The 16,842-nt window shown below is 40.9% G+C and overlaps 1 protein-coding gene across 1 annotated transcript; it reads left to right on the forward strand.

Moving 5' to 3' along the window:
• Nucleotides 1–2,174: 2,174 nt before the first annotated feature.
• DL89DRAFT_269198 (P-loop containing nucleoside triphosphate hydrolase protein) lies at nucleotides 2,175–4,406 on the forward strand (the record flags this gene model as incomplete). Its single annotated transcript, XM_040888197.1, has 1 exon — nucleotides 2,175–4,406. A coding segment is annotated over one exon (2,187 nt), but the record flags the coding sequence as incomplete, so codon positions are not given.
• Between the last annotated feature and the right edge of the window lie 12,436 nt (nucleotides 4,407–16,842).

Here is a 16,842-nt window from a genome sequence, read left to right on the forward strand (position 1 = left end):
TGCTGAGCCGGACAGAGACTTTGTCGAAACACCGTTGGCACAAACACGTGGAAAGAATGGCTCCCCTTCCCTGGTCAATACACCTGAGTATAGTGGTTCGTTGTTCGATACATTCACATTCTTGTGGGACAGCGACATATTCTATAAGGGCTCTCGTCGTCAGCTCGATTATGCGGATCTTTACAAACTGGATACGAGTGACACGGCGATTCCAAACTGGAGCCGCTATGCAAAGCACCGCAAACCAGGTCGGTCTCTGCTATTGTCGCTAATCCTGACGTTTGCCCCTCAGCTCCTCGCTCAGCTGCTGCTTTCTGTGGCTGTTGCAGTATTAAACTACTCTGGCCCGTTCTTCTTGCAGCGCATTCTGCAGTCGATCGAGATTATTGGCAATACTACTGTGGGTGGTACTCCAGCAAAATCGATCCGTAGTGCATATCTAGATGCATTCGGGCTGTTCGTCTTCACACTCCTAAATGTGCAGCTTGTTGACCAAGCGATGTGGATTGGCCGTCATATGGATTTCCGCATAAAGGGTCTCTTGGTTGGCGAGCTGTCTACCAAGACCTTGAACCGTCGTGCAAAGGGATCACTTGAAGGTGTCACAGGCGATGGCGACGAGGATAGCAGCGACAATGGGTTAGAGTCGGCGCAGGAAGCGACAAGTGGCAAAATAATGAATCTGCTCACCACAAATCTCAACCGTGTCACCAAGGTCGTCGCCTACCTGGATGACCTGTACACGCTGCCTCTGTCAGCAGTCATTGGTGTCATTTACATGTTCAAGCTGCTGGGATAGTCATCGCTCATCGGATTCTCGATCGTGATTCCGTATTACCCACTGACAAAGAAACTATTCTACTATTTGTCCGATCTTGAGGAGAAAACTTCGGAGCTGAGCGACGAGCATGTGGAAGCGATTACAGAGCTTCTGCAAGGAATCAAGGCTGTCAAGCTCTATGGCTGGGAGTCCCAGTTCCTCAAAAAGATCGACGCGCACCACGAAAAGCAGCTGGGTTCGATGTGGAGATGGCTACTCGGCTGGGCCAATGCATCCATCGTCACATCTCTGTCACCGATGATCGTCATGGTACTGATACTTGCATCATACACGGGCATATTCGGACATCAAATCAATGCTGAGATTGAATTTACAACGATCTCAGTGTTCCAGCTCCTGCGAATTTCACTGGAGCATTTCCCGGACCTTTTGAGCTGGGTCATTTCGGGCTATGTGTCGCTGAAACGTATCGATTCATACCTTGCGATGCCTCAGGCCCAGGACCTCGACAAGCGGATCTGTCGAGTAGATGGCAGTGGTGATGTGCTGGGATTTGTCAATGCCAGTCTAATCTGGGACACACATGGGAAGAACAACTTGACTAATTCAGCCGATGATACTAGGTATATGGTGAAGGTCGACAAGAACACACCACTGATATCAGACGCTTCGACCTATTCAGATGCTTCGTTGGACAGCCAGCAGGAACAGCCAGATAAGATTGCAATCAGGCTCAAGGACATCGATATTCGCTTCCCTGCTAATGAGCTATCCGTCATTGCTGGTCCGACGGGCAGTGGCAAGTCGTCATTGCTGTCAGCGCTCATTGGTGAGATGACATTGATCAGCGGGTCTATTCAGCTGCCAACTGTCAATGCTGACCAGAGCATCGCTTCGAACCAGGGCTATCAAGATGTTATCGAGCTGTCACGCGAACAGATGGCAATTCGCGATATTGGCCATGTCACGCAGGAGGCATGGCTGCGCAATGCCACCATCCGCGAGAACATCCTGTTTGGCGAGCCGTATGATCAGCAGCGCTACGAGGAGGTGCTGCGTGTCTATGCACTGAAGCCTGATCTGCGGATCCTGACTGCTGGTGACCAGACCAAGATTGGCAAGTGCGGCGTGACGCTGTCGGGTGGCCAGAAGCAGCGTGTTGCATTGGCGCGTGCTGTGTACTCGGACCGCAAGATCCTACTTATTGATGATTGTCTGTCGGCTGTCGATGCGCACACTGCTAAGCACATCCTGATGGAATGCCTGCTGAACAAGACATCGCTGATGCAGGGCCGCACTTGTGTCCTCGTCACCCACCACGTGTCGATGTGCCTTCCGTATGCGCAGTACATCGCGGTGATGCGCGAGGGCGAGATTGCACTCAAGGGCAATCCGCAGGAACTGCAAGCCCTGGGCAAGTTCTCTGCCACACTTGCTGAGCTCAACACTAAGGAAGACACCAAGTCTGACGATGGATCAAAGGGCAAGGAAGTTGATGGCATCGAAGATGATGGCAATGCCGAGCGGGCCAAGGCTGTCAATGACCCGACATCGGAAGACGAGTACAACAGCAAGAGTCTGCACAAACTGGTCGCTGACGGGGGCTTGGGTGCAGATATCAATCCGGTAAACCTTGAAGGAACTTTGGTTGAGGACGAGGAGCGTGAGACTGGACGGGTCAAAATGGAGGTTTGGGGCATATTCTTCTCGGCATGCAGTGGCTACTCATACTGGTTTGCTGTTCTTTTGTTAAACTCCCTGGCCAAAGTGGTTACAATTGTTCAAGACTACTGGATCTGTATCTGGGTAACGGCAAACAATATAGCATCTCCACATGTAGTTCTACCTGATTCCACTAACACAGTATCACCAGCAGCAAACACCAACATAATTGGCCAGCATACAGTATCGTTTTGGATTGGTATTTACCTGGCAATCGGTGTCATCGAAGTTTTTGCGCTGTTTATCAAGCTTGCCTATGCATATTCTGGACTGATCAAAGCCGCCAGAAATGTGCATGCAAAGCTGATCAGGTCAGTTGTCCATGCCACACCGCGCTTCTTTGATTCGTCACCATTCGGCCGGATCATTAACCGGTTCTCCCGTGACATGGAGTCTATTGGCACGAACACCCTAGATTCACTCATCTGGATGTTTGCAGACTTCACCTCTGCATTGGGTGTTATCGTCATCATCACTGCAGTTATGCCGCCATTCATTTTTGTTACTGTTGTCATCACAGTAGCATATGTGGTGATTGCCAAGTGTTACTTGGATTCAACCCGCGAGCTGAAGCGACTTGAGTCAAATGCCTCAGCGCCGCTGCTGTCACTGTTTGGCGAGCTGATACAGGGTGTATCATCAATCCGCGCATTTGGTCTCAAAAAGTACTACATCATGGAGGCTATTAACAGATCAGATGAGCTGAATCGCCCGTTCTACCTGACAATGGTGTCGAGCTGCTGGATGTCCATCCGACTTGATGCTGCAGGTGCAACAGTGTCATTCTTCTGTGCTTTCTTCATCTTGTGGAATGTCTGCAGCTTCGACGCCAGTCTTGCTGGATTTGCGTTGGTACATGCACTACAGTTTAAAGACTATATGCTGTTTGCCATCCGGAACTATGGTGACAACGAGCTGAACATGAACGGTGTTGAGCGGGTCAGCCAGTATCTAAAGCTTGACCAGGAGGCCAGTGCTCAGTCGACGCCCGAGAACAAGCCTGTCAGCAACTGGCCTAGGACTGGTGACCTTGAGGTTGAGGACCTGGTCGTCGAGTATGTGCCTAATGTCCCAGTGCTGCATAGCCTGAGCATGTCGATCAAGCACGGCGAGAAGATCGGTGTGGTTGGCTGCACTGGCGCTGGTAAATCTACGCTGTCGTTGGCATTCCTGCGGTTCATCGAGGCAGCCAAGGGCCGGATCATGCTCGATGGGGTTGACATCTCGAAGATTGGCCTGGAGGATCTCCGTCACAATGTCACGATCATTCCACAGGACCCAGTGCTGTTCAACGGCACTATTCGCTTCAACCTTGACCCGTTCAGCGAGTACCCTGATGAGATTGTGTGGGATGCGCTGCACCGTGCACATCTGGTGCGTGAGTATGGCAGCCAGACTGCTAGCACAGCAATCAGTGTGCTTGAAGGCAACGCCATCGATAGTTCGCTGGAGCACATGTCAGGCATATTCACTAGCCTGGAGGCCAAGATCAAGGAGAATGGCCAGAACCTGTCACTAGGTCAGCGTCAGCTAGTGGCACTGGCTCGCGCTCTGGTGCGCCGGTCACGACTGATCATCATGGATGAGGCAACAGCATCAGTTGATTTTGATACTGATGACCGTATCCAGCGCACGATCCGTGGCTCCGAGTTTGCCAACTCGACCCTGTTCTGCATTGCTCACCGGCTGCGCACCATCATTGACTATGACCGCGTGCTGGTACTGGACAAAGGCAAGGTTGCCGAGTTTGACACTCCGGCCAACCTGCTCAACAGGCAGGACGGCATCTTCCGCAGCATGTGCGAAAAGTCCGGCGAGTTTGAGTACCTTGCCGATGCTGCTAAGCGAGCCCAAGATCCCAAGCAGTTTTCTTAAAATTAGCATGATACAATATAGAGCCACAATTGCAGCTAGGGCTGCTCTCAGTGCTATCCTTATTTGTCATCGGTTCTTCAAGGTTTACTTATTCACCGTCACATTCGTACGTCGCTGACAGACTTGCATATCCTGGAACTTTATTGATACCATACTCATCCAGCATACTAATACCCGGGGAGATGTTGGGATGACCCTCGAGTATTGAGTCAGGTTCAGCAATGGGATCAACTGTAAGTCCACGATCAGACTGGCCTTCATGAACCCATCTGTAAACATCCCGATGCCGATCTGGGTATAATCTGAGGGCGTGATTGTTTCATGAGACAATGACCATGTTATTGGTCTATGGTGCTCAGTTTTGGTCGATGTATTCGGTCTTGAGCGTGCAGAATAATGCTCAGCCTCAATGTTAGGCACTTCTTGGCTATTCAGTGCACTATCCACTGATTCAGACATTTCGGCTGTCACTGGTACTGTTGTGTCTCGGGTACGATACACTTGGGTAGACAGCCTCCTGCAACTGTCTAGAACACGTTTACTTTTCAAGCACCTTTCCACGACGTATATTGAATGTATGAAATATGCTGTATGAAAGAAGGAAGGAGGAATCGCCAGGTGAAAGGGCAGGTGCCCATCTAAGTAGTGGCGCCGGTCGCCCAGAATAGTATGGCCAGCCATTGTGGCCTAAAGGTCTTGATCCATGGGTTCCTAAGATCATAAGGATTTGGAACCACAAGTACTATTGCTTCTGCCTGTGTGTCATCCAAATTCATCATCTCGTTTGCAGCTAGCACATGATATGTTGGCGTCCAGTGAGTCAGGCCTTGACTGCTTGGTCTCAACCCTGATCCACTGTCTGTTGGCGAACTAGGTGGCCCTCTTCTTGATCTGGATGATCCAAAGGAGCTACCGGGTGCTCCTGGTGCTCCTGGTGCTCCTGGTGCTCCTGGTGATCCGGGTCTGCTTGACGTATTGGTCTGTCACTATTCACCATCGTTGTCTTCCCAGTATCGCATCAAGTCAGTGCCGGCAAAGTTCTTTGCAAGCACATTTTCATGCCTGTCACAGAGCTTATAGACTATGCCTATTCTCTGGACTACTTTGTATGGACTGCGTTGGCGTTCTGGTGCTTGAGCAATGTTGTGTGCAATTGGGTGAGCACAGGTGGTCACCAGCTCACCGAGTAAGAAGTAGTGCAGCGCTACAATGGCATTCGCATGCAGTCTTGCTTATTACCATATGTGCTGTTGCTGCTGACATGCTCGCTGGTAAAGGTTATCAGCCAGCTCGTTAATCGTGTGCTGATTTCATTCGCTGAAGAACAGCTCAACTGGAGTATATCCAATTGTACTGTTGGGGGTGACAGCATTTGCAGCTACGATTCGGGCTGCATGATGCATCCATGAATTCTTGTGTGGATGCTGCAGCAAGAGCAGCCTCAGGGCACTTTTGAAGCATTTTACTGCAGTTTCGGCAATATTGGCTTGTAGATGGTATGTCGATGATGGGTTCCATGCAATGTCGTTACTCTGCAAAAAGTTGCAGAATTCAACACAGTCGAACTGGGGCCCATGATCTGAGGTCAAAATCCGGGGTCGGCCATATGCCTGGAACCAATTCATAGTGAGCACGTCGATGACATCACCTGCAGTAGTATTTGTCATCAGATAGACTTCAAAATACATACTTGCAGCATCGACAATGACCAATGCTTCACATTCAGGGTCGTTAGTTGGACCAACTATAAGCAGATCGATGTAGACTTGTTCCCGTGGAGTTGGCATCTGTGAAGGCACCATTACCATACTAGGCCATTGCTGAATCGCTGTCATCTGGCATTTGGTACAGCATTTGGTTACATCATTGACCAGTTTGGATAACTGGTGGTACCATATCCATCAGCGTACAAACCCATAGAGCCGCTTATACCATGGATGTGCCAATGCCATGTGTGCCACGGCTATGTACTCATGAGCTGCAGATTTTGTAAGTACTGGCGCTCATAGATCAGTACCACGTAGACTTCTGAGCTCAAAAAAATGGACAAGTACTCCATTTTGGAGTCCGTAATCAGCTGCTTCGTCCAAATACAGCTGGTCTGCATCCGTGCCTACTTGTGTTCGCTCTTCACACATACGCTGGATCATAAGGGGGAAATTGTCAGTGTGCTAGCATTCAAGTTATTCTGATGGATATGGCAGATCAGAAAGCACCATATATATGTGCTCCATTCTGGTACCAAGCTCTTCTTCATCCAGCTGCACACCTATAGCATGCCGCTTGTCATTGTCATCATCATTGTCATCATCGTCCTGCTGTATGCTTTGTGTGTTGGCTTGTGGCATGTTCCTGCTGTCATTGTCAGACATCTCATTATCATAGTCATCAGCTGAGAATTCGACGTCCTCAACCTCCCCATCTGAACTTGACCCTTCGTCATCGGTGTCTGTTCGAATGGCGCCAAAGACATAGTGGACTGGCTCGGTAATTTTCTGGTTATTTTCGCCAACTGAAAGTGCAATATTGTGTGACAGCCAATCTGCTATTTGTTGCTTGATACCCGACCGATGCTCCATCATTCAGTTTGTGATGCCCATGCTGGACAGCTCCATCCTGAAGTTTGAGAGATTGTCTGCATCGCTCTCTGTCTTGTGTCGGAATATGGCATATGCGGTAGTAGCATCTGTCTGAATCCGCAGGTTGGCACATCCATTGAGATACAGGTAAAAATACTTTGCTGCATCTACAATGGCCACATATTCTCGCTGTTGGACACTAGTTGATGGACTATATAGTTAGTCCTAAATCAGCAAGTCACTGTGAGGAAAATCCTGACTAGACAACCTACCAACTATGGGGGTCATTCCTGGACTTGTAAATTTTAGATATTTGCAATTTACTTAGTTAGATATTTGATTAATCGTTTTCAGAACAGTTTTTTGCTACTAATTATTTTTATCATGGTTAATATTAATTATTGTGTCCAGAATGTTTCTGTGCTTATAATTGATTTTAAAAATATAAATATTTTTTTTGCCATTTCACCCAAACCGCCATCGGCATCTTGGAAAAGTTTCAGTGAACATAATTTCCTTGTGGTTGCTTAGCCACATCTATTGAGATATTGACTTTTGTTGCCCAATGATAATTAACCCCAAATATGCAAAGTTTTTCTTTCTGGTTGAAATTATGTTCACTGAAACTTTTCCAAGATGCCGATGGCGGTTTGGGTGAAATTTTTATTTCACTGAAATTGCCAATAGTTTCAATATGCACAAATAATTGTTGTGCAGATAACTATCTCTGAATGACCTCCTTATTGAAGCATTTTCTATCAATGCAAAATTCTTACTGAAAATTCTTATTTTAAAAGATGTTTATGACATGTCAACATAGAAGTTCATTGACTCATCAATTTTAGCTTGAATCAGTCTATCTTGTAGTTCTCTCATTGAAGCCTCTAACTCTACTTTTTGTGGTAAACTACTTCCAACTTCAGCATGTGTTGATCTCTCCTGATTGTTGCTTGGGTAGTCAAAGTTAGATAGAACCCAAAGTGTGTGGTGATGTTCAACAGGAACTTTACTAGCTGCTAGGATCTTCTTCATATTGTAGAGTAAGCAACAGAGTTTAAACTGCACATTGTACACAGTTGTGTTTCTAATTCTCACAACTTCTCTATTTGATAGTCTCTTAAATGTGTTACCTAGTTCTCCAAATGTGCTCTCAACCATTGATCTAAATGACCCAAGTTTGCTATTATATTCTAACTCTGCCTCACTTAAGTTGGTTCCTCTTGGCTTTCTAACTGGTAAGCAAAAGTTATGCATTCCAAAATTTTCATTCTCTTCTGCTTCTGTTAACTCCTCCAGAATACTTTGAGGATAGCCACCATCTAACACAACACAATCTACTGGAGAGATATATTTCAATAGTGACATGTTCTTAATCATCTTAGAGTCTGGGTGGTTTCTACATTCCTCAGTTGGTGAAACAAGGACAACCATTCCATTCAAATCAATGCAAACTTGTGTTCTATATCCTGACTTCTTCAACTTGAAGGAATAAAGATTTGGTTTGTAAGCACCATTATGTAGTGCTCGTGAGTCATGTCCATCTAACATAAGAGTAATATGCTTAAACCCTTTAGGATTCTGAATCTTTGCTGAGATCACTCGTAGTTCTGGAGTGGAGAACATTGTGTGCAAGTAGTGTGAAAGCTTCTTGTTCAACTCACTTAACTCTGAGATATAGAACATATTATGAATCACTTGGTAGCTACTCTTAGGAATAAACCTTTCCATCTCATTGATTGATAGCCCAGCAACTAACTGGTACAAAATCAAGAGTCCTTTCTCAACATTTCTGTATGGACATGGATACTGCTTTCCACCAAACAACACATTTAAGAAGAAGAACACAGGGATCATTCCAAGTTGCTTAACAAGTGTATCTTTGATAAGCTTTATTTCTTTTACTTCATGAGCTTCACTCCTATAATACTTCTGCTGTTTATGCACTAACCAGTCGTCATCAAGAAATCTCCACTTTGTTGTGTAGAGCACATTCCACTCCTTCTCTCTTAATTCTTGTAATTGATTATCCATCAGTGTGAGGTAGTCATAAATAAAAATTTCAACTTTTATCAATTTTAGAAAATGGGATCATTCCAGAACTTCTTCAAGCAACATTTAGCTGAGATGTGTGAGGAAGAAAGAAATATGCTTACTCTGCTACTTATTCATGATTTTAATATGAGTGATGACCTAGCAATACAAGTGCGTAATTGGATCCAACATATTGCTACTGATTGTGAGGTAAGGGTTGAACATGTGTATGATGTTTGTCATACTTTCCATAGAGATATGGAGAGAATGGTTGCTTATTCTTTGTTTTAAAATGGCTGCTATTCAACTGTGATTGTTCTATATCCTATACTTATAACTCTTAAGTAGCTTTGTTGCTTTGTTTCTCCTAACTGTTGAGAAATTGCTTTTCCAATTGAACTATCTGCTGGTGTCCTGATAAGAGTTGGCTGTTTATCTCTCCCTTTAATAATAATATCTAGATAGAAGTATGAATATCCTCTGAAAGTATGGAGTGCATAATGTGTAACTGTAAATTCATTACCTAACTGAAGAACATTATAAGCAACTCTATATAATGATGGTTTCAGATCTGTATTCTCTTTGATATATATATGTCTAATTTCATCTAGTGTGATGCCTTCAATTGCAGTTATTAGTGGATTGATATTTTGCTCATCTGCAGAATATTCAACCTCTGACATTTCTGATAGACATATCTTACTCTTTGCTTGCTTACTATCTATCCAACCAATATGCATTCCTTTGTAGTTAACTAATCCCATCTCTTCAAAAGTATGATACTGCTTAGTTATAGGATAAGTAGACCAGAAGGAGTTTCTCTGACTTGGAACAATAGTTATATTCTCATCAACTCTTCTAAGAACTTTTTCTATTTCAAGACCACTCTCAAGTGAATCATATATTTGATAAAGTGTAGGTCTATTGTTGAATGAGAGATTAGCAACAACTACCATTGGATCTTCATTCTTAGTTAGCTTCTTAATAATTCCTTGCTTCTTTGATGTGATAGAGTTAAACCAATGACAATATGCTAGAGTATGCTGTTGTCTCACATAAATACAAACTGTATAACAACTACTAACCTTATCAACAAGTGCCATCCACTGCTTTTCATAAGAAGTTGCAAATGTTCTGCATCCATTCATAAAGTCAAGTGTAGTAAGAAGCAAGTTACTATTCCATTCAACTGTTTGCATCTGAGAAGAATGTACAGTTAGTTCTATCCTAGTCAAACCAGAGTTTCTACAAGCATACAATGTTTCTCCAAAGTTGTGCAAAGTTGGCATTACAAATTCTGAAAGTTTAGAACTAAGAGGATTACGAACTTCACCACTCTCAAGAAGTTGAATAAACTTATTGTAAATTTTGTTCTTAACTTTAATATCTCCTTTCTTTGTGAACCAACTAATACAGTTAGAACCAGACTTATGTAAATCATCAACTACATCTTTCTTTTCAATTCCTCTTTCTAAAAGGTATTTATAAATAATATTCCTAGAAGACACATTCTTACAATCCATTGTGATATCATAATTCTGTAAGTATATTTTGTGTTTAGCCATTGTAGCAAACTTCACTGTTAACAAAGAACTAACTATTGCAATGTTTGGTGTGGATACTTTGTAAATAGCAACTAGTCCATATTGTTCACTAATCTTGCTTCTAATATACTTATAGCCAAAACCTTCTCCAAATACTTTATGCAATCTAACACTAGCAGACTTCTGCTTTATCTTCATATCAGATTCAATGCATTTCTCAATAACAACCTCAACAATGAATGAGTCAACAAACATTTCAGAAGAATGCTCAAATCCAAGTTGCTCTATACCTCTAGCAGTATACCTAGCATCAGCAACATCAGGCATATTTCTTCTTTCTGACAACACTCTTGTTAGCAACACTCTTAGTTCACTTTGGAAGGGGGTCATTCCTGGACTTGTAAATTTTAGATATTTGCAATTTACTTAGTTAGATATTTGATTAATCATTTTCAGAACAGTTTTTTGCTACTAATTATTTTTATCATGGTTAATATTAATTATTGTGTCCAGAATGTTTCTGTGCTTATAATTGATTTTAAAAATATAAATATTTTTTTTGCCATTTCACCCAAACCGCCATCGGCATCTTGGAAAAGTTTCAGTGAACATAATTTCCTTGTGGTTGCTTAGCCACATCTATTGAGATATTGACTTTTGTTGCCCAATGATAATTAACCCCAAATATGCAAAGTTTTTCTTTCTGGTTGAAATTATGTTCACTGAAACTTTTCCAAGATGCCGATGGCGGTTTGGGTGAAATTTTTATTTCACTGAAATTGCCAATAGTTTCAATATGCACAAATAATTGTTGTGCAGATAACTATCTCTGAATGACCTCCTATGTAATATTGAGTTTCTCTCTGAAAGAACTTTTCTTTTTCCTTTTCCTTCATCAGTTTAACCACTTAGTATTTTCTCATTTCTTATTTACAAAACTTTGCATGTAATGCCTCAGTTTACTTCACTCACTATCCAAGGGGATGCTGACCTTTCAGCCCATCAAACTTCTTAGAGAAGAATGCTATAGGTGCCAAATCATCTTCATCAGGGGATATTTGTGTCAGCAATACTGCTCCCATACCAAGCTCTGATGCATCAGTCCGCAGTACTAGCAGAGCTCCAGGCTCAGGAATGTATAGTGTCTTGACATCAAGCAACACAGACTTGAGTTTATGCCAGGCTGGCTCCAAGTCATGTAACACCTTCTTCATGACCCATTTTGTGCTAGTATAAGCATGAAAAGGTGTAATCAGATGCTGAGTATGCAGTAGATGTTGACCAACTGCTGTAACACTGCCACAAAGCTTGCAAATACCATGCTTTGTGGTTGGCATTGGTAAGTTGAACAGTGTTTCTATATAGTGGTCTGGAATCTTCCAGCTATGGTCTGCACTCTATATATATCCGAGTATCTTGACTTAGTCTGTAGCCACTAATACTGACTTGTCCATATTAATAAGCAGATTAACCTGTTCAAGTGCTCTGAACAGTGCATCTAAATTGGCTAGATGTGCATTGTAGTCTCCTGACACTAACTTCAAGTAGATGTTGTCAATGTATAAAAGCAACTTGCCTTTCAAGAATGGTGCATGTGATATGACAAACTCAATGAATGCTTGCGCTAATGCTGGTAACTCAGAGTTGCCTTAGACTAAACATGCTATCTCCACATATCCATGTTGCACCATATCATATGCCTATATATATTAAATCTCTGGTGATAGTCGGACTATAGTAAAAAAGGATGCCAAATCAATCAAACTAGTGATTTGGGTATCATGCATAAAGGCTAGCACATCGTGGGGGTCATTCCTGGACTTGTAAATTTTAGTAAATTACAATTTTGTTAGATAGTTATTTGAATAATCGTTTTCAGAACTATTTTTTGCTACTAGATATTTTTGTAACAGATATTTATAATTGTTGTGTCCAGAATGTTTTTGTGTGTATAATTGATTTTAAAAATACAAATATTTTTTTTGCCATTTCACCCAAACCGCCATCGGCATCTTGGAAAAGTTTCAGTGAACATAATTTCAACCAGAAAGAAAAACCTTTGCATATTTGGGGTTAATTATCATTGGGCAACAAAAGTCAATATCTCAATAGATGTGGCTAAGCAACCACAAGGAAATTATGTTCACTGAAACTTTTCCAAGATGCCGATGGCGGTTTGGGTGAAATTTTTATTTCACTGAAATTGCCAATAGTTTAAACATGTATAAATAGTTGTTATGCAGATAACTAGCTCTGAATGACCTCCTTATTGAAGCATTTTCTATCAATGCAAATTTCTTACTGAGAATTCCTATTTTAAAAGTTACTTATGACATGTCTACATAGAAGTTCATTGACTCATCAATTTTAGCTTGAATCAGTCTATCTTGTAGTTCTCTCATTGAAGCTTCTAACTCTACTTTTTGTGGTAAAGTACTTCCAACTTCAGCATGTGTTGATCTCTCCTGGTTGTTGCTAGGGTAGTCAAAGTTAGATAGAACCCAAAGTGTGTGGTGATGTTCAACAGGAACTTTACTAGCTGCTAGGATCTTCTTCATATTGTAGAGTAAGCAACAGAGTTTAAACTGCACATTGTATACAGTTGTGTTTCTAATTCTCACAACTTCTCTATTTGATAGTCTCTTAAATGTGTTACCTAGTTCTCCAAATGTGCTCTCAACCATTGATCTAAATGACCCAAGTTTGCTATTATATTCTAACTCTGCTTCACTTAAGTTGGTTCCTCTTGGCTTTCTAACTGGTAAGCAAAAGTTATGCATTCCAAAATTCTCATTCTCTTCTGCTTCTGTTAACTCTTCCAGAATACTTTGAGGATAACCACCATCTAAAACAACACAATCTACTGGAGAGATGTATTTCAATAGTGACATATTCTTAATCATCTTAGAGTCTGGGTGGTCTTTACATTCCTCAGTTGGTGAAACAAGGACAACCATTCCATTCAAATCAATGCAAACTTGTGTTCTATATCCTGACTTCTTCAACTTGAAGGAATAAAGATTTGGTTTGTATGCACCATTATGTAGAGCTCGTGAGTCATGTCCATCTAACATAAGAGTTATATGCTTAAAGTTTGTTGGATTCTGAATCTTTGCTGAGATCACTCTTAGTTCTGGAGTGGAGAACATTGTGTGCAAGTAGTGTGAAAGCTTCTTGTTCAACTCACTTAACTCTGAGATATAGAACATATTATGAATTACTTGGTAGCTGCTCTTAGGAATAAACCTCTCCATCTCATTGATTGATAGCCCAGCAACTAACTGGTACAAAATCAAGAGTCCTTTCTCAACATTTCTGTAAGGACATGGATACTGCTTTCCACCAAATAGAACATTTAAGAAGAAGAACACAGGGATCATTCCAAGTTGCTTTACAAGTGTATCTTTGATGAGCTTTATTTCTTTCACTTCATGAGCTTCACTCCTATAGTACTTCTGTTGTTTATGTACTAACCAGTCTTCATCAAGAAATCTCCACTTTGTTGTGTAGAGCACATTCCACTCCTTCTCTCTTAATTCTTGTAATTGATTGTCCATCTGTGTGAGGTAGTCATAAATAAAAATTTCAACTTTTATCAATTTTAGAAAATGGGATCATTCCAGAACTTCTTCAAGCAACATTTAGCTGAGATGTGTGAGGAAGAAAGAAATATGCTTACTCTGCTACTTATTCATGACTTTGATATGAGTGATGACTTAGCAATACAAGTGCGTAATTGGATCCAACATATTGCTACTGATTGTGAGGTAAGGGTTGAACATGTGTATGATGTTTGTCATACTTTCCATAGAGATATGGAGAGAATGGTTGCTTATACTATGTTTTAAAATGGCTGCTATTCAACTGTGATTGTTCTATATCCCACACTTATAACTCTTAGATATATTTGTTGCTTTCTTTCTCCTAACTGTTGAGAAATTGCTTTTCCAATAGAACTGTCAACTGGTGTCCTAATAAGAGTTGGCTGTTTATCTCTCCCTTTAATAAGAATATCAACATAGAAGTATGAATGTCCTCTAAAAGTATGGAGTGCATAATGTGTAGCTGTAAATTCATCACCTAACTGAAGAACATTGTAAGCAACTCTATACAATGAAGGTTTCAGATCTGTATTCTCTTTGATAAATATATGGCTAGTTTCATCAAGTGTGATATTGTCTATTGCTGTTGTTAATGCATTGATGTTTTCCTCTTTTGCAGAATATTTATCCTCTGACATTTTTGATAGACATATCTTACTCTTTGCTTGCTTACTATCTATCCAACCAATATGCATTCCTTTATAGTTAACTAATCCCATCTCTTCAAAAGTGTGATACTGCTTAGTTGTAGGATAAGTTGACCAGAAGGAGTTTCTCTGACTTGGAACAATAGTTATATTCTCATCAACTCTTCTAAGAACTTTTTCTGTTTCAAGACCACTCTCAAGTGAATCATATATTTGATAAAGTGTAGGTCTGTTGTTGAATGAGAGATTAGCAACAACTACCATTGGATCATCATTCTTGTTTAGTTTCTTAATAATTCCTTGCTTCTTTGATGTGATAGAGTTAAACCAATGACAATATGCTAGAGTATGCTGTTGTCTCACATAAATGCAAACTGTATAACAACTACTAACTTTATCAACAAGTGCTTTCCACTGCTTTTCATAAGAAGTTGCAAATGTTCTGCATTCATTCATAAACTGAACTGTGTTAAGAAGCAAGTTACTATTCCATTCAACTGTTTGCATCTGAGAAGAATGTACAGTTAGTTCTATCCTAGTCAAACCAGAGTTTCTGCAAGCATACAATGTTTCTCCAAAGTTGTGCAAAGTTGGCATTACAAATTCAGAAAGTTTGGAACTAAGAGGATTACGAACTTCACCACTCTCAAGAAGCTGAATAAACTTGTTATAAATTTTGTTCTTAACTTTAACATCTCCTTTCTTTGTAAACCAGCTAATACAGTTAGAGCCAGACTTGTGTAAATCATCTACAACATCTTTCTTTTCAACTCCTCTTTCTAAAAGGTATTTATAGATAATATTTCTAGATGAGATATTCATACAATCCATTGTGATGTCATAATTCTGTAGAAATATTTTGTGATCAGCCATAGTAGCAAACTTCACTGTTAACAAAGAACTAGTTATTGCAATGTTTGGGGTAGATACTTTGTAAATAGCAACTGGTCCATATTGCTCACTAATCTTGCTTCTAACATACTTATAACCAAAACCTTCTCCAAATACTTTATGCAATCTAACACTAGCTGACTTCTGCTTCACCTTTATATCTGATTCACTGCATTTCTCAACAACAACCTCAACAATGAATGAGTCAACAAATATTTCAGAAGAGTGCTTAAATCCAAGTTGCTCTACACCTCTAGCAGTATACCTAGCATCAGCAACATCAGGCATATTTCTTCTTTCTGACAACACTCTTGTTAGTAATGCTCTTAGTTCACTTTGGAAGGGGGTCATTCCTGGACTTGTAAATTTTAGTAAATTACAATTTTGTTAGATAGTTATTTGAATAATCGTTTTCAGAACTATTTTTTGCTACTAGATATTTTTGTAACAGATATTTATAATTGTTGTGTCCAGAATGTTTTTGTGTGTATAATTGATTTTAAAAATACAAATATTTTTTTTGCCATTTCACCCAAACCGCCATCGGCATCTTGGAAAAGTTTCAGTGAACATAATTTCAACCAGAAAGAAAAACCTTTGCATATTTGGGGTTAATTATCATTGGGCAACAAAAGTCAATATCTCAATAGATGTGGCTAAGCAACCACAAGGAAATTATGTTCACTGAAACTTTTCCAAGATGCCGATGGCGGTTTGGGTGAAATTTTTATTTCACTGAAATTGCCAATAGTTTAAACATGTATAAATAGTTGTTATGCAGATAACTAGCTCTGAATGACCTCCCGTATGGTTGAGGAAATTGCAAACCTATTGAAACCATATTGACTTCATTATTCACCAAGTTGTTAAGCAGCACTCTACATGCAGTAGTATTCGGCTTAGGTTGCATAAATACTGGTACCTGTATGTGGCTACAACTTAGGTAATCGATGCTATATTTCAAATAGGTCATAGCAAATTTGTTCACTGCTTCCATAGTACTCTTGCTTTGTGAGTACTGGAGCACATGAATTGGTTTGGGTTCAGTAACTATTGGTACTATGATTGGTGATATTACTATGGGTTATAGACAGCCTGATAGATATTCTCTGGTAACTGATGCATACTATATCATAATATCTAGTAATTTTTATTTGATCACTGGTGTTG

Source organism: Linderina pennispora, assembly GCF_002104995.1.
Source record: "Linderina pennispora strain ATCC 12442 chromosome Unknown DL89scaffold_11, whole genome shotgun sequence".
Lineage (NCBI taxonomy): Eukaryota > Fungi > Kickxellomycota > Kickxellomycetes > Kickxellales > Kickxellaceae > Linderina > Linderina pennispora.